Source organism: Rosa chinensis, chromosome 3 (assembly GCF_002994745.2).
Source record: "Rosa chinensis cultivar Old Blush chromosome 3, RchiOBHm-V2, whole genome shotgun sequence".
In the NCBI taxonomy this organism is placed as follows: Eukaryota; Viridiplantae; Streptophyta; class Magnoliopsida; order Rosales; family Rosaceae; genus Rosa; species Rosa chinensis.
In genome coordinates this window covers 27,377,349-27,400,868 of record NC_037090.1, presented here as the reverse complement: position 1 = coordinate 27,400,868, position 23,520 = coordinate 27,377,349, and the positions used below count along the sequence as shown (strand labels likewise).

General features: G+C 36.9%; 1 protein-coding gene and 1 long non-coding RNA gene across 2 annotated transcripts; one reads left to right on the top strand and one right to left on the bottom strand.

Moving 5' to 3' along the window:
• Positions 1-4,647: 4,647 nt before the first annotated feature.
• Positions 4,648-6,514, bottom strand: LOC112191279. Its single transcript, XR_002932900.2, has 5 exons — positions 6,484-6,514; positions 6,009-6,077; positions 5,773-5,858; positions 5,515-5,570; positions 4,648-4,714 (listed from the first exon to the last, which is right to left on the bottom strand). It is a non-coding gene; the product is annotated as an uncharacterized LOC112191279 (long non-coding RNA).
• A 15,502-nt stretch (positions 6,515-22,016) lies between these two features.
• Positions 22,017-23,201, top strand: LOC112194374 (uncharacterized mitochondrial protein AtMg00810-like). Its single transcript, XM_024334621.1, has one exon. It carries the CDS (start codon positions 22,017-22,019, stop codon positions 23,199-23,201), a length of 1,185 nt encoding a protein of 394 aa, XP_024190389.1.
• The last annotated feature ends 319 nt before the right edge of the window (positions 23,202-23,520 follow it).

Genomic DNA, 23,520 nt, shown 5'->3' with positions numbered 1-23,520 from the left:
GCCCTTTTCTCTTTATAACAGCTTGCTTCCAAGCCTTGGTGTTGGGGCATTGTGAAGTTTCAACTTGTTCTTCTTCAACAATAGGACTGCTCTAAACAGTCTCATTTTCGGTAGCAGGACTTGAATGAGTTGTATCCGAATTCATGATTTGAAATTTTGAATTTTCAAAGAGGTATAAGCTAGGTTAGTGATTTTAGAGAATAAGAATACATTTTTTTTTTTTAGCGAGGAATGATAATCGAATTGATGTTGGATTGAGGAATTGAATCGAGAGTGAATCCTTAATTTGGGAATGACAGACGATGAACTGGGTTTCAGAGAATAACTGAATAAGAATAGGTTTTTTTTATATTTTTTTTTATCGAGACTAAAAGAGGAAAAATGAATTGAGTTAGGAGTTTGGCTTATATAGCTGCATTCCTATTGGTTCTAACAGTTCTAAATTGTTAGCAAAACTAGGAACTGAAACAAAACCGAAAAATCTTGTATGGTTTCATTCCTCTAAAAATGCACTTTTGTTTTTGGTATCGGACCAAACCAACAAATTCTGTGATGTTCAGGGCGGTTCCGACAGTTCTCGGGTCGAAAGTCCTTGGCCCACTGAAAAGGTGATCGATTCCTCTTTGAAGTAGTGACTGATGGCAAACATATGAAATTATGATGTAATATTATTGCAGAATGCATTTGTAATGTTTGGATTTTGCATATTGAACAGGTTTTGAAACATTAATAAGTATCATATGATAAGCACTGATCTTTCATCTAACCTTATCATTTTCTTATGTATATATTTTGTTCAATGTGTTTATGTTAATCATTTTGACAATTTGGTTGAAACAATGGTTGACAAGGGCCATATCTCTTTCAATTTTCCTTTCTATGGATCCAGCTCCTCTAAATTTACATTGTCTAAAGTTACGTAAATTTCATAAATCACAATCTTTCATCTAATCTAACGGATAAAAATGTGGTCATGTCAACTTTTAGGTTTTTTTTCCTCCCAACCATCTTTAACTCTACTGTCAACATTAACTCCATCTCCCCAGAAAAATGTTAACAAACATGGATGAACTGTATGTGAAATCTAGATTTCATGAATTTTTTTACAAATTGGATCAATTGCTCTACAGAATTGTAATCTCTTATTTTTTAAATAGTTTTCCTCTCTTTCAGTCCCCCTACAATATCAAATAGGTGTTCAGATTTGAATACTATAGAAAGATTTATTTAGTTTTGTTTCTACTCGAAGAAAGAATTTGATTTGGCAATCATATATCCATTCAATCACAAAGGGATTTTGACTTTGGACCCATTCCACTACTCTTAATGTTTATCCGTTTTCATATATAAGAGATGAGGGTTTCTAATTGGGCTTGTGATCATTAATTATTAGACATCGATTTGCTTTTATGCAGCCTATTTATGAATGTTCAATCATCTTTTGCTTTGATCATTCTATACTGATATATGCCAAACTTCGAATGAAAGATGAGAATTCATTTATAGTGGAAATTAGTACCCAGAGCCCATAAAATTGAAGGAGTCTCAGATTCATCTTCAAGTAACAGAGTGTAAACTTATTAAAAAGGCAATTGTAACATTTTGAATAATTTCATTCTCGTATCAATGGAAGATCTCCATTGAAGAACAGAACTAAGAGGCTAAGAGTCGAGATAAACAGCTTAAGTTAACATCAGTTAGTAGCTAGAAAAGATAATAAAAATCCTTAGGGATCTATATTAGTTGACATGGCCACATTTTTGTCCGTTAGATTAGATGAAAGATTGTGATTTTATGAAATTTACGTAACTTTAGACAGTGTAAATTTAGAGGAGCCGAATCCTTTTTCTATCTATATTTCTTTGTATATTCTAGGTTAAGAAGATACGAGTGTTTTTTTTCTTTGCACAAAAAACAGTTCAATTTTAAGGGAAAATGATATTTTGTGGGAAAGTGTGGAGGGAAAACTGCATACTTGCTGCTTTTGGAGGGAACAAAGAAGAAAAAGTGGGGAAATGCTTCACACCAATGATTAAGGGGGCTTCAGAGTCTTTGTCACCTAAATTATGAGTCATGTGCATCTCAAATGGGTGAAATTGACGATCAAGTAATGGAAAGAAGACCGAGGTATCTAGCTGATCGCATTTGAAAACTTCAGGAATTATTTTGACTACATTGAAAACTCAGGTATCATTTTGTCCGGTTCACAAGAGTTTTGGCCCCTATGGTGGAAATAACTGTTTCTGAAAATAGATTGAGTTCATGTGTTTATTTTAGTGAATAGGTTAAAACCTAGAATGCACATTCTTGTAGATTAGGATAAATGAGTATTGTTATTATATAAATGATTTTGTCATTGAAGTTGATTTTTTTTTTTGAAGTTGATTAATTAACTTTTAATAAAGTGTTCTTTTCTTTGTTCTACTCTTAGTTTTGTTATCCATGCTTTCCTGGTAGAGATTAATTGATATTTTCTTTTAGAATGATATTTATGATGTGCAAGGCTTGCCATAAATTTATCATTTACATCGTGCAACACATGCCCTAAATAATCATTTACGGCATGCAACACGTGCCGGCAAAATATGATGTAAATGGGAGATGTCATTTACGGAGCGGTCTATAAAGACGTACTTTTGTACGCCGTAAAAATTCTATATATTTACGGCGCACTTTGCACTCTGTAAAAGACCTTATGTCCTGTGGTACAGTAGAATTCCCAATTGTGTATCATCACTGTATGAAAATTGTATCAGGAATATATTTATTATTTATTACCGTTCTATTACAATTGCGTTACAATTGTATTATCATTTGTGACAAGCATCATGTATATATTCAGTTTCTCAAAAAGCGGACCACTATATTACAAAGGAAAAAGAGGGACTAAACCAAAACTTTTCTCAACGAGAAAAACAAATAAAAATGGACACTGAAAATCAAAAGAGCATAATGACATACATCGAGCATGTTCACCAAGTCAGTAACTGACTAAGAAAATCATATTTAACCACTCTTGGATGTAAATCTAATTGTTAAAAAAAAAAAAAGAGTTATTTTGTTTCTACCGTTGATCCATTTACATTTAAAGGTGATTGATCATATTTTCTTTGGTCAATTACTAGGCAGGTGAACACCACTGTGAAATACATAGCTTTAAAAGACCTTGAAATTGATACAAAGTGAAGAGTTGCTAGTCTAAAAAATGCTAAAGACACCAATATGTGAAACCAGCGATATTACACTTTCTCAAGCTTTCATTAATAACGCAGCACCAAGAAAGAGGAAAAAATAATAATAATAAACAACAGTAACCTCTCACTTTGTCGTGCCGTTAGATTGTCACAATCTAACAAGACCATTGGAATCTCAAAAAGCCTTGGACAAAAGTAACAGATGAGCGATATCAGAATAAATGAGCGTCCAAATCCATTTTCAGGATTTAAAGACATAGATTGAAGTGAGGTTGCTAACTTGTGACTACACCATACAAATATGTGATTTAATGAGCATGTATAAATTGCAAATGTTATAATCATGCATAGATATGCGTATAGATATACACTAGAAATGATACCCGCACATTGCTGCGGGATTTTTGTTAACAATTTTGTATTTAAGGCTTGTTGATGAGTTCATTCATCCAGTTGAAGCATTTGCAATAAACTGAATGCATTCATTTGTCAAGATCAAGAGACTGGTAATAATGATAACAAAATGCATGTAGAAAGCTAATGTATGGCACAAAGCTAAGGGTATATGCATATAATTATTCTTTTTTGAAGGAAGAATATTTACAAAATGGTAAGACATATACATCAGAATATATATTAGCAAATCCAAAGTTTTTAGCTAGTCAATAAATATAAGTAATACTTTCAGCCTCAATAAATCATCTTTGCTAATTGAAGTGGTTCCTCTACAATTTCATCTAAAATCTCTTATCAATGAATCTGGTGGACTCAATCACCAATTCCCACTAAACTTGAAAATAGAGCTGCAAGGGAGATCCACACATAACTAACATAAGAGAAAGATCTTACGTTTGAATGGAAAACTAAAAAGTAAATAATTACTACTATTGATTAATTTCAATCACCGAATTTGTTTCAGACTTATTCTTGAAACTGGCATCTCTAATGACTAATGAGGTTAGCAGAAATATATTTGAAAGCCTAATTGCTTCCTTTTTTGACATCTTTCCATGACAGAAGCCTTCAATATATAGCTGTGCATAGAGGCCGGTGCTGAAGAAAGAAAAAGAAAAAGAAAAAGGAATTCTTTTTGTGACAAAACAGCTTATTTTCAATTATCCATGGCTTTCTTTCTAACCGAATTAACAACTGACAGAAATATAATGAAGTCCTAAGTTTCATAATTATTTTACATATTCACCTATCCGAGCATAAATCTTTCTTATAGTGAAACTTTGTCAGGATTGAGGATATAGAAAGTGCTTCATGTGCTTGATAGTGAAACTTAGTCTAGAATACCGAATATATGAAAGTTAATATAAAAGAGATCAACTAAAAGTATGATTTTTCTGTGATACTATATCTAAATGACATAATGGAAGTTAGTATGGCTTACTTTGATATTGTTTCAATTTGAGGCTTGTGAAAATTGCAAGTGCAGGTTGCCGTGTTGTCCTGATAGCCTCAATATCAAGACTGCATGAAATATCCCCCACAATGTCACCAGTATATCTTCTTTCCTGCATTTTTAGATTTAAACAGTTGTCAACATAACCATACCACATTCAAATACAAACAAAAAAGGACGATGAAAAAGGGCAAAGATAATTAAGGTCACCTCAGAGATACAGATAATAGAAAATAAAAACTCAACCAAACCCTTCTTATTAGGCAGTATGGAAAAAAAATGGTCATTTTCAAGTTACTTTTGATCATGAACTATCTGATTTTGATGTCAAAGTTGGTATATATTGACTGAGCTCTCACTAATGAGCATGATATAAGTCCTATTTGTGTGTGTATACACTGACTAATATTGATTGTCTAATAACGTCTTTCAATACGAATCTGCTTCTCACCCTTTACCATCCGATATAAATTACGAAGATGCACAGCAGATACTGATCAGTTTTCAAGGGATGAATTTAGGAGTTATTAGTATTTGCTCTGATATATATATGAATATATGCACAACAACACTGATCAGTTTCAATTCAAGATACACAGCACATTAACTGATCAGTTTTCTTACATTTCAGAACGATGTTATTGGATCACAACAGAAATTACACACCAATCTCAATAGCAACTTAGACATGAGCAGCATTAATTAAGAACAACAAAAAAACAAAAGAGAAAGAAGTCATGCGTACTTTGCTTAAACAAAATCTGTCACTTAGCCACTCCTAATTGCTCATACAAACCCATTCTTTTTGTATCACTTATCTAGATATGGAACAGAAACAAAATAAGCCAAAGAAGGCAGAAACAGGGGAAAAAATTAACAAAGAAAGAAAGAAGGGAGTGCAAGTTTTGTCACCCTATCGGTTTGGGCTCCTTAATTTTTGGTCCTCATTTCCTCCATTCCCTCATAATCTGCATAGGAATAATCAAAAGCTCTTTAAAGGTCAAGAACCAAGAGCCAAAACCTCACTTAATAAATAGTGAATAGAACATGTATCTTACTTTTCCTATCTTAATAACAACCACATTAGCAAAACACATCTAGCTAGAGGCACAAACTAATACGTGATAACAGCAAAATTAAGAGAGAGAGAGAGAGAAAAAAAAAACATACTGTATGAATTTATTTCCTTCTTTTAGTTTTTCTTGCTGAAATGATAGAGAGACACCATATCCCCACCCGCACAAAATGCCTTGCCACTACCCTTCAAAGTTTAAAACCACTTTTTATAAGTCACCACTTGTGTAATCAAAACCAAGCAATATCACCTATAGTATGGGACAAAAGAATGGTAGCCCATGTTAAAGAACCAAATTAGTGGCAATGGGGAGAAAAAGAAACACAATTACCTTCAATGCAATAAAACCGACATCCGGATTATCTTCCCAACTTCTGTACAGCTTCTGCCAATCTAGCCCCTATAAAATCACCACAAACTACTCAATAATGGGTGTTATCCAAAATCTCAAACCAAACAATAGAAACTAAGTGCAACAAACAACTAATGGCCAGGATGATCAAAGGTCAAACAGACAAATTGGAATCAGATAACAGCTACAATACAAAGTACTAGAAAATGAAACAACAAACTCACTAATAAATATACTTCTTTGTATTTTCAGTGTCACTAATAGATATACTTCTCAATAGATTCACTACTGCATATATCCATTTATTTCAATCCCAATTAAGTTTTAGCAAGTCAGTTGGGTAAAGCTTCAAACTTGGGAAATAGATTAGAACTACAGGAGTCAAAACCCGGATCATCAAGATGAAAAAGACTTGGGGTTTGAGAAAGAAGGAAGTAAATCTTAATGGGCAGACCTTTCTTGGAGAAAAGCGAAGACAAATTTACTTACAGTCGGAGCCAGCTAGGTGAGATAAGGATGCACATCTTCTACGAACTAAGCTCTCCTGGTATTCCTCTTCGCTCTGTTACCCTAACCCAAAGTTACATTGATGTAGATTAGGCAAATACAATTCCTGGATCAGCTTCTCCGATTTCTATTGGGCTATTCTAGGCACGGCGGAAACGGACTCTCCTTTTCTCTCCCTCCTCCGCTGCACTCTCCTCTCTCCGCGCGATTCGCGCAAAAAATCCAAAAAGATAGAGGATTCTAGAACGACTGAATGGCAAAGCCGTAGTTAACAAAAAATAGAGGGCAAAAGAGTCATTTCATACACCCAAGATGAACAGTAAAATGAATAGTGCAGGAGCTTTATTATATAGTAAATATGTTAAGCTTTGGTCGATCATTTTTAAAAAATATCACTTTAAGCTATCATTAACTACCATCCCTAGACAAAAAGAATAATTATTATAGAGCTTTTAGAGATACATTAAGACCTAGCGCTCTGCTAAGGTGAGAGCGACCGCCTCCTTGGTTGTCCATCTCTAGCACCTTCCTCCATGATAGCGGAGGAGTACGGCGACCCCGTTCTCGGTGTTGTGAATACTGCACAAGGCTTGTGGCCTTGTTTCTCAATCTCAGATCGCCCAACGCTTTTACGATTTTTATGTGATTCAGTCCAGCGGCCATGGCAAGCACATCTCACGGGTGGTTGTGCGCGTTCCGTTCTTCAACCTGGTCTGTCTAGGCCAAAGATCCAGTGGACAACGACATGGAGGGATGTAGCAAAAGGCAAGAGGTTGCGATTGGGTGTATGAAGGGCTACAAGAGATTGAATATGGTTCTGGGGTTGGATTTGGGATCCGGGTCAGCGTGACTTTTGGTTTCTTGTTCGGGCTTTATGGTGGCTTGGGCCTCGTCTGGTTTTGATCGCTAGCTTCCTTGGGTGGCTATTATGGAGTCAAAATGTAGCGGCGTTGCTGAGTAGTCCTAGTGGTGGAGATCTTTGTTTCCCATTCCTTGATCGGGGTCGACTAAAGATCCGAATTTGGGATCCGGGTGGTGTCTGCAAATGGTTTCGGATCTGGGATCCAGGTGGACATTACGACTTGGACTGCAACCCATTATTTTTGGGCTGTTTGTTTTTTACATTGGAATGGGGCTCTTGTGCTTTACTGGTATTGGCTCCAGGACCCTATTCTATGGTATTTGTTCGTGAAAGATCGTCTGCCAACATGGCCATGTTCTGACAACCTTGGCCGGCTTCGATCTTTAGGTGGGAGAGTACCTTCATTCCGGCGCCAAGTTGACTTTTGTCAATTTGTGCGTTGGAGTTCGATGGGTAGTCAAACGACCGACTACTCAATTTACTACACGGCTGCAATCTGTAGTGTAAACTCAGAGTAGCGTCTTGACGTTGCTGCTCTTGCGTTATTAAGTTTTTATATTTCATATGTATTTTTCTTTTTGTACTGTTTTGCTTCTCTTGTTGATGTCTTTGGCATCGTATCATTGTAATCTTGCAATTTCAATAAATGGCTGACCTTCTTCGATTAAAAAAAAAAAAAAAAACTACCATCCCTGTCAATCCAAAGACCCATTCTTTGTTATCGAAACTGGTAACTCACAATAGTACGAGGCTTCATCTTGTTTTGAATCCTTCTAATTTTGTACCATTATAGCCACTACTATCAAAGGTCTATTGGAGATGCAGTAGCACCATCTCCACCTGCTCACTTTGGTTATCTTTGGCATCATCATCTTCGTGACGAATCTCAACTCCACCACCGGCCGATCTACAGGAAGCTTCTCTTAGTTAAATCCATTCGTTGATTTGCGAGCTATGAGTTGCAGATTTGACAACGCCGAGCTTAGCTAGGTTGAGAAGTTTAGGTTTCAGACGTAATTGGCCTACATTCGCAACCAAAGGTAAAAATAGCAAAACTGCAATAAAATAACTTAAAAAGGGGCCTAAAAATAAATTAGAGAAAGAAAAAAAGAGCTTAAAGGATTAATAGACTTTAAATTAAGTGGTTTTAATGCATTTTTCTTCTTTATCAACACTGTGGATGCCTGAGTTCAAATCTCACTAACATCATGCTATGGGGATAATTTTTAGGTTCACCCTTAGGGTGAAAGAGCGTATTCACTCCTCCATTATTGATTAACATACATTTACTTAATAAATTTATAATCAAACAGTCCATATCTTAAATTAACATTTAAATATCATCTCTGTAAAAAATCAATCGAATTGGAGATCGTTTAATTATCTAATTGAATCAAACAAATGGATGGTTCCTACAATACTTACTACTATTATGATGAACCGTCTATGTATTTCATAGAAATGAATAACTTAAAGGTCTTCAATTTGATTTATTTTTTACAAAGCTAATATTTGTATTACATTATACAATATGAATGGTTGGATTAGAAAATTATAAAGTTATTATGCGTTAATCGCAAGACAGAGTGAAAATGCTCATTTACCGAAGGGGTGAACCTAAGAATTGTCCATGCTAACCACGTGGTGTGGTGTGTCGGTCGAGCTGCCTAGTCTGGAACCCCCAGGTCTAGAGTTCGAATCCCAGCTCCATCCGTGGCCAGCAGATTTGAGGGACCTGGGTTAGTTAAAACACCCAATGGTTCATGCGTCTGCAGTGCAGTGATTAGTTTGGCTATACTGGGATACACTGCATGGGTGTATGTGTTGGTTCTATTGACGTCTTCCACTCCAAAAAAAAAAAAAAATTGTTCATGCTATGGGTGGAGTGGGAGTTAGGTAGGGGTGAAAATAGCAAAATTTGTTAGTGTGATTTGACTTTTTTTAATCCTTTGTAATTAATTTGATTTTCAAAGTATTTAATATATATATATATAAGGCATTTTGATAAAAAATATTGTTATGGTTGACAAACATTATTCACTTCACTTAACGAGAGAGACGCTAATGAGGATCTTTAAAATGAGGGTTTCATGAAAACTTTCTAATAAATGATTGTGAGACCCACTTTTCGATTATATTTCGACAAATTAACCGTTAGATGTTCAGATATACATAAGTTGTGATGACCTGGTTTTCTGTTATTTAATTTTAGTAATTAATAATGGACCAATTGTACGAATATTTGGTATTGTGCTTTATTCGTAGGTTGTATGTGAAGTGGAATAGTTTTTGTACGTATAATTATTCGAATTTCACAGTTTAGGGGGTCGTGTGAAGTTTGACTTTTTATATGTTGAGATTCTTGGAAAACTTCCTTCACAAATATTGTAGAGAGCGTCGATACGAGTTCGTGGACATGTGAAACGCGTCAATCAGAGTTCGTATGAGAAAGTTATGGCTAGCGGAAGAAGTTTCCGTTTTAGTATAAATATGGAAAATCAGAAATTATTTTCATAATTCCCACTTTCCTTTTCCGGAAGTTTTTTTTCTCTCCCTTTTCTCTCTCGGTCGATACCTTCAGTATCAAAGATTTTTGACTGACCCGACCCGGCTTTTCCGGCGAACTGCGGCTGTCTCCGGCCTTGAAACTTGGTCAGCTGGTTCGCCTCCTCCGTCCGGTCATCCCTGTGGTGTTCTCTAGCGACGAGATCCACCGTGTGCGGCGCTGCAAGGCTGTACAATTAGAGTTTTCGGACCAGGCCGGAAAACACAACTCCGGCGACTTCATGGCTTCATGCTTCCTTGGTTGAGTTCAGAATAGGCTTCCTGATCGATCTATGGTGTTTGTTTTGATCGATTTACGTGGAAATCGGTTCAACTCAGTTTGAGCAATAATCCAAAGCTTGTGAGGTAGTTTTCGATCCCTTAAGCTTGTTTTCTGACTTCGATCCAGTTATGAAAGTTCACAAGCATGCTTAGATGAAGCTTTTTGATGTTGAGAGTTTTGTGAAATATTGAGTTTTGGCCGGCGGCGGTGCGCCACCGCCTGTGGCGGCGTTCCGGCAGTGTTCCGGCCATGTAAGGGACTGTTTGTGGTATTATATATGTTCTGGTCGTTGATACGAGCGTTTCAATATATAATATGCAAATTTTGGAGTTCGTATGAAATTGTTATGATTTTTACAGTTTCATACCTATCGATTTATTCGATCTATGTGGATTCGAGCGTCTGATCGACTTGTGGTTTGGTCACATCGGTCGTGGACGTATTCCGGAGACTTTGGGAGGTCTCAGATGTGGTTTTGCCTCGATTGGCGCCACTTGGGGGGTTTTAGTTCAAAACAGAGGGTTTCGAACTTAAATCAAATGTGAATCGTCACTAAATTGGAAACGTATGTGAATAGGTACTTGACGAAGTACAGTGGACGATTATTTGTGAATTGGCGGTTTGTGTTTTGTTGAAGATGCAGCAGGAGTTCGAGGTGAGTAATCTCACAAGATTCTTTATGAACAGAATTACCATTATCGTTTTGGCATTAATTATTTAACTGCAAACTATAGTTGGTATTAATAGGCATTCCTGAGCGAATGTCTACGTATATATATATTTACGTGAAATATATATATCCTTATGGATGATTGTGATGAATAATAATATGCATGATGGTGTTCATATTATTGTTGAATGTGACTTTTCAGGAATAATATTGTGGAAAAAGATGTTTTCTATTGTTTGAAAAGTATTGAGCTTGATGTTACATTTTTGAGTCAAGCGTGACTCATTTTAAATGTATTGGTCCTTGTACCAAGAGTCACAGATGGTGAGCAAGGGTTAGGAAAGCCGAAGCTAGATGTTGTAACGTTTTTAGGTCGATTGCGACTTACTTAACGTTTAGCTTTAAGACCAGACATGGTCTAAGAAGATCACATATCACAGATGGTGACAGGTTGCAGATGGTGACCTTGACGTTTGATTTCATGACCAGACGGGGTCTGAAGATCATGTGTCACAGATGGTGACAGAGCACAGATGGTGATAGAGCACAGATGGTGACCTAAATGTTGATTTTGAGACTAGATGGGGTCTGAAACCACATGTCACAGATGGTGACCAAGACAGGAAATAGGTAATCATGTCCGTAGTCGGACGAGTGGTTATGATTTCAATAGGGCGATAGTCTGTCTGCCATTATAGATTATGGGAGTAACGGTCGAGGTTGCTGGAGACTCATAAGTATGTAGTTAAAGGAGAATTCCTTGAGTATTCTTCTTTTATTGTCTAGATGAGACTTGATTTGCTTCTTGAGGGTTAAGTTAGCAAATAGAACATTGTCACAGCAGTGATTTATGTTTTCCTTTAGATGGAAAGGTTTTGGAGTGTTAGAAGGAAACATGGCTGCATGGTTTCCTTTAGCTGATGTGTGTGAGTTGTTGATTGATGTTCATGAGTTACTCATACGAGCTTTCATAAGCTTACCGGGTTTTGTTGTGTGGAAACCCGGTGCACCATTCTTTTGGTATAGGGGTTAATCCTGCAGGTCAGGAAAATCGTGGCTGAAGCTGAGGTAGCTACAGGCAGTTAAACGGGTAGGAAGCAAATTTTGTTGGCTTTTCCATTGTTATGACTTCCGCTATGTAGTAAGCTCTGAGGAGCATTTACGCTTTATTTTGTGATGAAAATTTAATTCATAAATTTGTGTAATATATAACTCTATGGAGCGAGTGTATATTAACTCGGATGGTTTCAGGGCATCAGTATGTACTCGTTATAAGGAAAGATGTTCCAGGTATTTGTATTGATGATTGAACATTCACGCATGTATAATTATGGGATTATATATATCGATTTTCATGTGTGTAAAATCAGGGGCATGACATAAGTAGACCCACTTCTAAAAATTTTCAACAAAATTGCTAATTGTTAAGATACAAAACTAGATCGAATCAATAGACGAATCAAATCTATCAAACCTGGACCTTTCATGTTCATAAATGACATAAATTACGATTATGCATGCCTTAATGATTTTTCAAATTGGTTAAAAATTTACAGAAATGATCTACTCTTGAATTTTAAACATCTAACGGTTTATTTGTCCAAGTGTGATCAAAAAGTGAGTCTCACAACCATTAATTAGAAAGTCTTCATGAAGTTGTCATTTTAATGGTCATCATTAGAGCCCGACCCTTAACTTAAATATAGTATAAATTACAAGCGCCTAAATAGAAAATTGAAATCTATCATAACTTCAATCATTTGAGGAGGTGGAGATTTGAACTTCTTTAACTTTATTTGAACTTCTAAACTTCATATGGTACCTGAACTACCGTCTAGTGCATTTTTTTGATACCTTAACTTTTAAAACTACTCTGATGGTACCTGAACTAAAGCACCATTTCCCCATATGGTACTTCCATCTATTCTGCCATTAAGTTTTCTTACGTGGTGCCAACGTGTCCATATTGCCGTTAGGGAAAAATCCTCATATGGTACTTGGACTATCGTCTATTGCATTTTTTGGTACCTTAACTTTTAAAACTACCATAATGGTACCTGAACTAAAGCACAGTTTCTCTATTTTTCAAAAACGATATATTTTCTCCTATATCCCTAATATATCCCCGACATTTCCGATATCTCACTTTTTTCAAAGTTCAGATCCTCACTAATTTGTTCATGTTCGAGTTCCGTCATTGCACCATTGATTATGAGATCGCCATCGAGTCCTTCTTGTTTCGTCATACCCTGCCAGTCTACCTTGATCCTCCGCAGTGATCTTAAACAGAAGAACTCTATTCTTTGGCCCTGTACCCTTTGGACATTGATCCAATATCTGCACACCATTAACCGTCGTACTCAAATCGACCAAGTGGCTTCTCGGACGAATCACTTCAAAATCTACACTATTGTAGATCTGTAATCCAAAAACCAACCTCTGAGGAGTATCATGACTATCTACGACGACGTCTTTGAATGTGATTTACTACTTCACAACTTTGATATTTTCCTCTCTTACATTCAAATATCATTGCGTTTTGATTAGTTGTGATCTCTGATGACGGATTTTTGCAGGTGATTTTTGTTTGGATGGGGTTCAACCCCGTTTAAATGGTTATTGTTCTCTCCCACTGGGAGATAGTGTTCAGTTTCTGAACAGTGTGTTGTTCCAAATTGTCCAGTTACTCGATTGAGTTCCATCTTGCTCTATTCTATTCATCATGGTTGACAGAGATGAACAAATAAACATAGAAGAATTTCACAATCCAAGACAACCAGCTGTCTATCAACTTCGTGTTTCGCTACTGGTGGCTGTCCAGTTTTGCCCGCGGGAGGTGCGAACGGTTGCAGGAAGTTTTGAGGCTGTTACTCACAAGAAGAAACCTCCCTGTTTTGCTGGAATAGGAGCTGCTATTGGCTACAATCAATTGGCACAAGACAGCTGTCCAAAACTTTCAATTTGGGTTTGACAGAAGAAATGGGTCGATCGTAGTTCACCTCGGCCTTTATTCATGATTGTTGGCTTGTTGCTGAGTTGGTTTAGGGACCAATTGTTATAATAGGTGGTACTCTTTCCTCAGTTCGGAATTTTTCCCATTGGGTTTTATACGAACAAGGTTTTAATGACGCCACCTTTAGTTTAGGTTGAGGAGAAGTGAAGACCTTTTTCCACTTCTTCCATTTTCTGGTTATAAATATGTACTTTCGTGAAAGTTATAGGCAGCGCAGCTAATTAGTAGTGAACGCACTTTTGTTTCCTGACTTCATATTAAGATGTGGATTGTCATTTTGACTCTCCCGTACTTATATCTTGTAATCGTATCTCATGTGAATATAGTTTCGCTTTATTCTCAAAAAAAAAAAAAAAATGTACCATATGAGAATTTTTCCCTAAAATGTATGCATCTAAATATAGTAACTTACATTAATAGAAAGAACCATTAATTTGAAAACTCCTCCTAACAGAAACGCTTATGATCAATTGATCTACAACTTTTGGGGCACACCTACTCAATCTATTTTTGCCCACTTCGGAACTAAACCAAATTAGCTTTAAGTTCATCCAAGTCTCGGCAGATTGGAATATCCTCAATATATAGTTAATTCATTGCCATCTTGGATATTGAAATCCTCACTTTGTTTCATCTCCACGTTGACTCTTTTGTTACTGGATTCTTCCTTTGGTAAAGTCGATGCTGCCTTTCTTTTTTCAGATTTCACAGCCTTAAAAGAGGGGATCAAAAAAACAAACAAGAACAAAAATTAATTCCAAAAGTGAATAAGCTTGAATTTTATAGTTTTAAATCATTTGAACTCACCGTTGGATCTTCATAGAGGATGAAACCTATCACCTCTATAACGGATCGCAAAACTTTGTTGGACTTCTCGTGATAGAAATACTACAAGATAGATTTCAGTTTTAGAAATTATGCATGGAATCTTTATTTTCCAGACTTGAAAATTATTAAACTTGAGCATTATCGTGGAAGAGAAAAAAGGAAAAAAAAAAAAAAACAGGGCTTTCGGAATCATATATAATTTCTTCAGTAGATCTAAACTTCAGCATCTCCAAATAAGAAACAAATAGTATTCAATAATTCAAATTAGTAATTACCGAGTCGAGGGCACGTCCAGTTTGTCTTTGCCTAACCTCGATATTCCATCCCTTGAGCCTTTCAAAGAATGAAAATTTACGGATACACCCACTTGTACCAGTAAATTCCCTCTCAGGGGGCACCAACTGTAGCCGTCAAAAAATAAATATGAATGATGGAGCGGGGGCACCAATTGTAGCATGCTCATATATACATGCACGCGGCCACGTACAATTAAAAAAGAAAAAAACATGCATGCATCCACGTTTTTCTCTCTTTCTTAATTGTACATAGTTGCGTGCATGTAACTTCCCTTTCAAACATGCATGCTCATATATACATGCAAACAGCCACGTACAATTAAGAAAGAAAAAACACATGAAGATAAATATATGGAGCAACAACATGAACTTCTATACACATAACTTTATAGCAATTCTTAGATATATTTAATCGAAACGATCATAACCAAACTCTTAGAGTGATGCTGACCTTTTCCACGTCAATCTGATGAAGAGGAAAATCTGCTGGAAGTTGGAATGAAAAGGAAGTTTCCCCAACAGGAAACATCATAACTCTTGCTTGTCTCACTTCATGTTTTTCCTCCAACTGAAATTGCAAAACAAATATACGTGTGAGATAATGAGTACATTGCTAGAAATTTCACACACATGTACATGCACACATATCCTTCTAGTAAGGATTTTTTTCTTTGGTTATTTTAATGTATTAGACATACTATTTAATCACATATTGGCATCTTAACCATTTACTTTTTAGGTCTCTATGAGTATATCACTTTTTCAAGTTTTCAATCAAATTGATAATCGGTAAGGTACCAAATTAGATCAAATCAATTGACGAACCAAATCTGTCCAACCTGAACCGTAATGTTCATAATGGTAATCACGATTATGAACATCTTAACGATAATCAATTTTTAAATACCTAAAAATTTAATAGTGAGTCACCATGGAGGCATGAGTGAAACCGTACCCTTTGATAATCTTATAAGAAAAAAACCTAAAAATTTGATAATCTTATAAGAAAAAAACCTAAAAATTTAATGGTCAATTTTTTTCAAAATATGATCGAAATGTTGATTCCACAAACAATTCTTAAAATAAAATATAAAAATGAATTCCTCAGTGGAATGATGTATATGTACACACATATAGATGGAGAGATAGGATTTAAGATAATCAACCCACCATTTTTACTATCTTCTCGCCTTCATCATCTGCGGGAAGATAAGAAATGGGAACCGCATTCTTTGATTCCTGTGGGAGATCTGCTCCTGATTCAAATATCTTCTTGGACTCGGATGTGGCATTCTGCGTAGAAAGAATGAAATTTTCTGATGTGAATAACCAGTCAACCACATCAATTACTAACTACCAAGCTACCTGTACCACATAAAGTTCGAACCATGAAAAGACGTACCGCCACCAATCTTTTTATCGTTTGGTGAAGTTGCAAATGTAACTCATCTGCACCAGAGAGTACAGTAGCCATTTTATTTGTTTGCGAGAGAGAGAGAGAGAGAGAGAGAGAGAGAGAGAGAGAGTTTTAGCAAATTAAAGCAGGTGGAACAAAGCCGTGAAAGAATCAAAGGAGAACCCTGGATTTTTATAGGGAAATACAAATTTAAACCTTGCTTCCTGAGAGATCAGTCATGTCCATGAACCAAACAGGTGCATGCAAAAACATTAACTTCCTTGCCAGATATGAATGATGGTGTCACGAATGTGTAAGAAATCAAACTAGATATTTAAATTACAGTTTGAAAAGGTGGATCCATATTTATGTCCGAAATCCAAAAATGAAAAGGTTCCCTTAGAAGACCATATGCGCTTCATCTTGCTAACTTAAGCGAATCTGGTTATCTCTAGTAGTTCCACCAACCCTCGAAAGCTTCTAGAACCTTTAGATACATAATTATCTTTACATCTCATGCATGATTGGCATTTTGAATTTTGTCAACAAACCCCAAAATTACATTGCTATATGTATCGAGGAGGAGAACTAACTACAATTAATTCTGCGTTGGGATATTTAAGTGGTATTGTCAAGAGATGTTTTCCTATTAGAGTATTTTTAGCAATATTAGTTACTTTTTTAGTCAAATTTAAGCCAAAGTATCTATTTTGGCTAGCCATTTTAGTGCTCTCTATTTTAGCTAATTTTGAATTTGTATTATTTTTCAAATGAAGATTAAATAATTTAAATGTACTTATAAATTACATAAAATAACTTAAAAGAAATATTTTAAATTATAGAGAGTCTTATCTCGCTCTCAATATTTAGGAGCGAGATAGCTAAAAGTTATAATGGAGAGTCACTTAGAAGTCTGGTGCAGCTGCTAAAATAGATTAAAAGCTAAACTGTTAGCTGGTTATGAAACTCTATCTAGAAGTTTCGAGTGTATTTTGGACACGTTTCTTTTGCCAGCTGTTTGCAGCTATTATATCTGTTTCAACAATTAATTAGTTAATTAGTTACTAATTAGTTGATTAGAGCTAATTAGTTAGTTAGTTGATTAGAGCTAATTAGTTAATTAGTTAGGTGTCTTGTATAAATAGAGATACTCTCTCTGATTCTGTTAAGAAAGCTGTGAGAAATAGAAAGAGGTGTGTGAGTTCTTCTCTCTGAAAATATCTCTCTCTTTGTTTTTCATGTTCATTTCACAAACCCTAGCTCATCGATGCCATGGCTATCATGGTATCAGAGCTTCCATAGATCCAGGACCTGTGACTCATGCTTCCGCATCCATTATCTTGGCGCAAGTACTTACTCTATGTGATTTCAGATCCTGCTTCATTTCTGCTGCGATCTAAAGCTTTGTTCATCTTTGAAGCTTGAATCAAGTGGTGCGCTCCTTCGGTGTTCGATTCCAAGCTACTCTAGTGTTCGCTGAAATTCTAAGGTGAATTACACTTGTCTATGTTTCTCTATACAATGATCTATGTATTTTGAGCTGCGTCCTTGAACAAATGAGCAAAATTATGTGTAAAACTTGAGCACTGTGTTTAGTTGAGCAAGAAACTTATGTTCATTAGCATGAAAATTGGAGAATTAGGGCAAAATTCGAACAAATTGAGTTCTTGATAGCAAAATTGGAGCAAATTGATTTGGTTATAAGTAAATTGAGTGCAAGATCTGAACAAAAAGAGTGTAAATTTGTGCTCACACTAAATTCGATTGAAGAAGCTACTTGTATCGAGTTGTTGATTTCTAGAACTTGTTGGAAAATTGTTATATTTGATGCTCCCTGTAGAAGTGTATTGTTGAAATTTGCAGAAAAAGGTATTAATGGCACCTCGAGTTGTTACTACACCTGCTCTTACTCACTCTGTTGTGCACTCACTTTTGAGTGTAATCACTATTCGACTTGGAGACAGAAACTTCATCAAATGGAGCTTTCAGTTTGAGTCCACTCTTGCTGGCAATGGTCTCTTTGGCTATTATGATGGTACTGAGATGGCACCCCCTCGTTATGCACTTACAACTGAAGGTGAGGTTACTAGTGAAGAAATTGCAGCATATAAGGCATGGAAGTAAACTGATATGGCCTTATTGAGTTTGCTCATGGCCACACTGAATGAAGATATTGTGGATGTGATTATTGGTTGCAAAACCTCTAGACAAGCATGGCTTGCTCTTCAAGAACGATTTTCTGCTGTATCCAGAGTAAGCATCATGCACCTCAAAACTGAGTTACAAACACTTCGAAAAGGTGGTGAATCTATTGAGAAGTACTTACAGCGAGTGAAGAGTGCTCTTGATCAACTTGTATCTGCTGGAGTTGCTATTCCTGATGAGGATGTGATCATTGTTATCTTGAATGGACTACCTGAAGAATATTCAACAGTTAGGACTGTGATTGAAGGAAGAGAGACACCTATTACTCTTCGAGACTTGAGATCTCAATTACTCTCTGCAGAAAGACGTATTGAAGGAAGCTTCTCTCTTCACTCTAGCATGAGTGCCATGGTAGCCAGAGGAGATGGTACAAGGAATGGAGAAAGAAATGGTGAAAATAGAGGATAGAGTCTCAAAGATGACAGTGAAGCTAAGGATGGAAAACAAAATGGTGGTAGTGTTGAATGTCCAGTGTGTGGAAAGAGAGGCCATACTGTGGACACATGTTTTCGTGTTCACAAGTGTCAAATTTGTGGCAAACATGGACATCTCACAAGTACTTGTTATCAAAATCCTGACTATAAGGGCCAGCAAGCTCCTCAAAATAGGCCATCCAACAATGGACTAGCACCTGAATGTCAAATTTGCTCCAAGAAAGGCCATACTACTGCCAACTGTTTCTACAGAACTGATGTACCTGCTGGTCATCCATCCTTGTCCATTCCCACTTGTCAAATCTGTGGATTAAAAGGACATGTTGCTTTAAACTGCACTCATAGGGCTAATTTTGCTTATCAAGGGTCTAAGCCTCCTGCATCACTCACTGCTTTAACTGCTCAGTCTTCTGGAGGCTACAATTGTGGCTTCCGACAACCTCAGGGTGGATATCTTGTACCTACAGGAGCATCCAACTCAAGTTTCCCTGGTGGCTTTCATCCCAGCAGTGGTGCCTCAACATCTTCTTCTGCCTGCTCAATGCATCAGTCTGGTGCATTTGCTACATCTGCTGCTCATGTCAACAATGATGTGTGGATAGGAGACTCTGGTGCTACACATCATATGACTTCCGATCTTCGAAATCTCACTCAGCCATATACTTCTGACAACAAAATCACCATTGGTAATGGTACAGGTTTGAATGTAGCACATACTGGTTCAAGTTATATTAAACCTGCTGATCATATCTTGAGACTTAATCAAGTTTTACATGTTTCTAATCTAGCCATGAATCTCCTATCATTTACAAAACTTTGCCGTGATAACAACTGTTTTATCACACTTGATGAGAATGATATTGCTGTGCAGGACAAGGCATCCAAAACTGTTCTCTACCAAGAAAAGAGTAGTGAGGAAGGCCTTTTTCTCTTCAAGACACCATATGTTGCTTCAAGGCATGAGTTGTCTCATACTGCCTTTGTTAGCTCCTCCATTCCATATCCAGTTTGGCATCAACGGTTAGGTCATCCTACTCAACCTGTAATGTCCAAAATGTTATCTTGTTCTCAAATAAAGTTGCCTTGTTCCACTTCTAGTCATGTCTGTACCTACTGCTTAGAAGGCAAGATGCATAGATTACCTTTTCCTCATTTAGTATCCAAAAGTCTCCTTCCTTTTCACAAGATACATTCTGATGTGTGGGGACCTGCTCCCTACCTCTCCATAGAGGGATATAGATACTATGTTACTTTCATTGATGATTGTACCAAATTTGTGTGGATTTTTCCACTTATCAATAAATCTGATGTTCTTGCCCAATTTGTGAAATTTTGTGCTTTTGTGTCTACACAGTTTGAAGCCACAATTAAAATCTTTCAAACTGATGGGGGTGGTGAGTTTAATAGCAAAGCCTTTCAAAATTTCCTAGCTTCAAAAGGAATTCTACATCGCATCACTTGTCCCTATACCCCTCAGAAAAATGGGGTTGCTGAGCGGAAGAATAGACACATTGTAGAAACTGCCATTTCCTTGATGTCAACTGCATGCCTACCAAAACATTTTTGGTTCCATAGTGTAGCTCATTCTAGTTATCTTATCAATAGAATGCCTTGCAAGTCTCTCAAGATGACTTCTCCATATGAGCTCTTGTTTCATAAGTGTCCAGATATTTCTCAGCTCAAGGTGTTTGGCTCTTCTTGTTTTCCATATCTCAAACCCTATACTCATGACAAGTTAGATCCAAGAACTACCAAATGTGTGTTCTTAGGTTATGCTTTAGGCTACAAGGGAGTTTTCTGTTATAGTATTCTGCAACATAAACTGTGGCTGTCCAGGCATGTTATCCATGATGAATCTTGTTTTCCATTTAAGTCTTCTTCTCAACCTGTGTCCTCCCCTGTTGATCCTGTCACCTTCTTTCCATCGTCTACACATCTTCCTACTCTTTCCCAGAGCATGCCTGTCCTTGGTGTTACTGTTCCACTCAGTGAGGCCCCCACTGCGTTGGAGGGGGGCAATGATGGTAATAGTAATGCACGAAGTGGTGATGTGCACCGTAGTGGTGATGTGAACATAGAAGTAGAGGCTAGTGGTGATCAAAATGGTGGTGTTAATGAAGTAGAGGCTTGTGGTGATCAAAATGCACGAAGTGGTGATGTGGACATGGAAGAAGTAGAGGCTAGTGGTGATCAAAATGGTGGTGTTAATGAAGTAGAAATTGGTGAACAGAATGAGACTAGTAATGTTGTCACTGAAATGGGAAATGTTGACCAGAATGAAGTTGATGGTGACCAAAATGTTAATGAAGGCCTTGTAGTTGTTCCAGTTGATGGTTTGAATAAAAATGAGGCTAATGCTTTACAATTCGGTGGAAATATCAATGGTGAGAATCTTCCTCAGGAATTAGAGTTCATTGTGAACCAGAATTACAATGTTCATTCTATGATGACTAGAGCCAAAAATGGGATTGTTAAGCAGAAAACTTTTGAAGACTTTTACTGTTTCTCTGCCATTGCACAACAGAAACTGTATGATGAGTATCCCTTCTCTAGTGGTTTCACTGCTATATCAGACATTAGTGATATTGTTGAACCAAAGTCATTCAGGGCAGCTACTGGTAGGTCTGAATGGGATCAAGCAATGCTGGAGGAGATTGATGCCCTAAAGAAGCAAGGCACTTGGTCTCTTGTTCCATGTCCCAAGAACAGAAATATCGTGGGAAGCAAATGGATATACAAGATCAAGAAAAACCCTTATGGCTCTATTTCGAGACACAAAGCCAGGTTAGTAGTTCAAGGTTTTAGTCAAGCTAAAGGTCTTGATTATGATGAGACTTTTAGTCCTGTTGTAAGACATAGCACAGTAAGAGTTATTTTAGCTCTTGCTGCCATGAACAATTGGGAGTTAAGACAATTAGATGTCATGGAGATTTGAAGGAAGAAGTCTATATGGCTAAACCCCAAGGCTTCATTGATCATGTGCATCCCGATTATGTGTGCTTGTTAAGAAAATCTCTCTATGGCCTAAAGCAAGCTCCAAGAGCATGGAATGAGAAGTTTACTAGTTTTCTGCCAAGCCTAGGATTCACTTTCTCTCATTCTGATCCAAGTCTCTTTATTAGGCATACTACAGGAGGAATGATTGCTTTGCTACTGTATGTTGATGATATAGTAATTACAGGTTCAGATTCAACAGGCATTCATGAGGTTATATCTGAGCTCAGTATGGTGTTTGACATGAAGGATCTAGGTACTTTAACATACTTTCTTGGATTGGAAGTAGCCAAAGTTCAACATGGTATATTTATGAGTCAGACTAAGTATGCCAAGGACCTTCTTGCCAAGACAGGAATGGATACTATTAAATCCTGTAGCTCCCCATGCCTTCCTCACTATCAAATGACAAAGGACCAAGGTACTCCTCTCAAGGATCCCACTGTGTACAAAAGTATTGTAGGTGCTTTACGGTATCTAACATTCACACGACCAGACATTGCATATGCTGTCAATACTGTGTGTCAATTCATGACAAATCCTACAGATGTACATTATGCTGCAGTCAAAAGAATCTTAAGGTACTTACAAGGGACATTACATAAAGGATTGTTCTATAGCTCTACTGGTGCCGTGAACAACACTGTGAATGTTAAGGCCTTCTGTGATGCTGATTGGGCTAGAGAAGTCATACAGAAGCGCTTTACCACTGGATTTGTTGTGTATATTGGTTTATGTCCTGTGTCATGGCAGTCTAAGAAGCAAGGTACTGTGTCACGAAGCTTAACAAAATCTGAATACAGGAGTCTAGCCAACACTGCTGCTGAGATTAGCTGGATCAGACACTTGCTATGTGAATTGAAGATCAAGATTCCTCGCGCTCCTTTGCTCAAATGTGACAACTTGTCAGCTTTGGCCTTGGCGTCCAATCCAGTCTTTCACTCTAAGATTAAACATTTGGATAATGACTTCCATTTTGTTCGAGAACGTGTGCAACACAATGATCTTTGCTTAGAATATGTTCCCACTATAGAGCAGACTGCTGATATTTTGACAAAAGGGCTGCCTTCTCCTATCTTTAGAACACACTGTGTCAATCTCAGGCTAGTAACCCTAGCTGAGCTTGAGGAGGGGTGTTAGCTGGTTATGAAACTCTAGAAGTTTCGAGTGTATTTTGGACACGTTTCTCTTGCCAGCTGTTTGCAGCTATTATATCTGTTTCAACAATTAATTAGTTAATTAGTTACTAATTAGTTGATTAGAGCTAATTAGTTAGCTACGAACAGTGTAGTTAGGTGTCTTGTATAAATAGAGATACTCTCTCTGATTCTGTTAAGAAAGCTGTGAGAAATAGAAAGAGGTGTGTGAGTTCTTCTCTCTGAAAATATCTCTCTCTTTGTTTTTCGTGTTCATTTCACAAACCCTAACTCATCTTGGATGTCATGGCTATCATAAACAT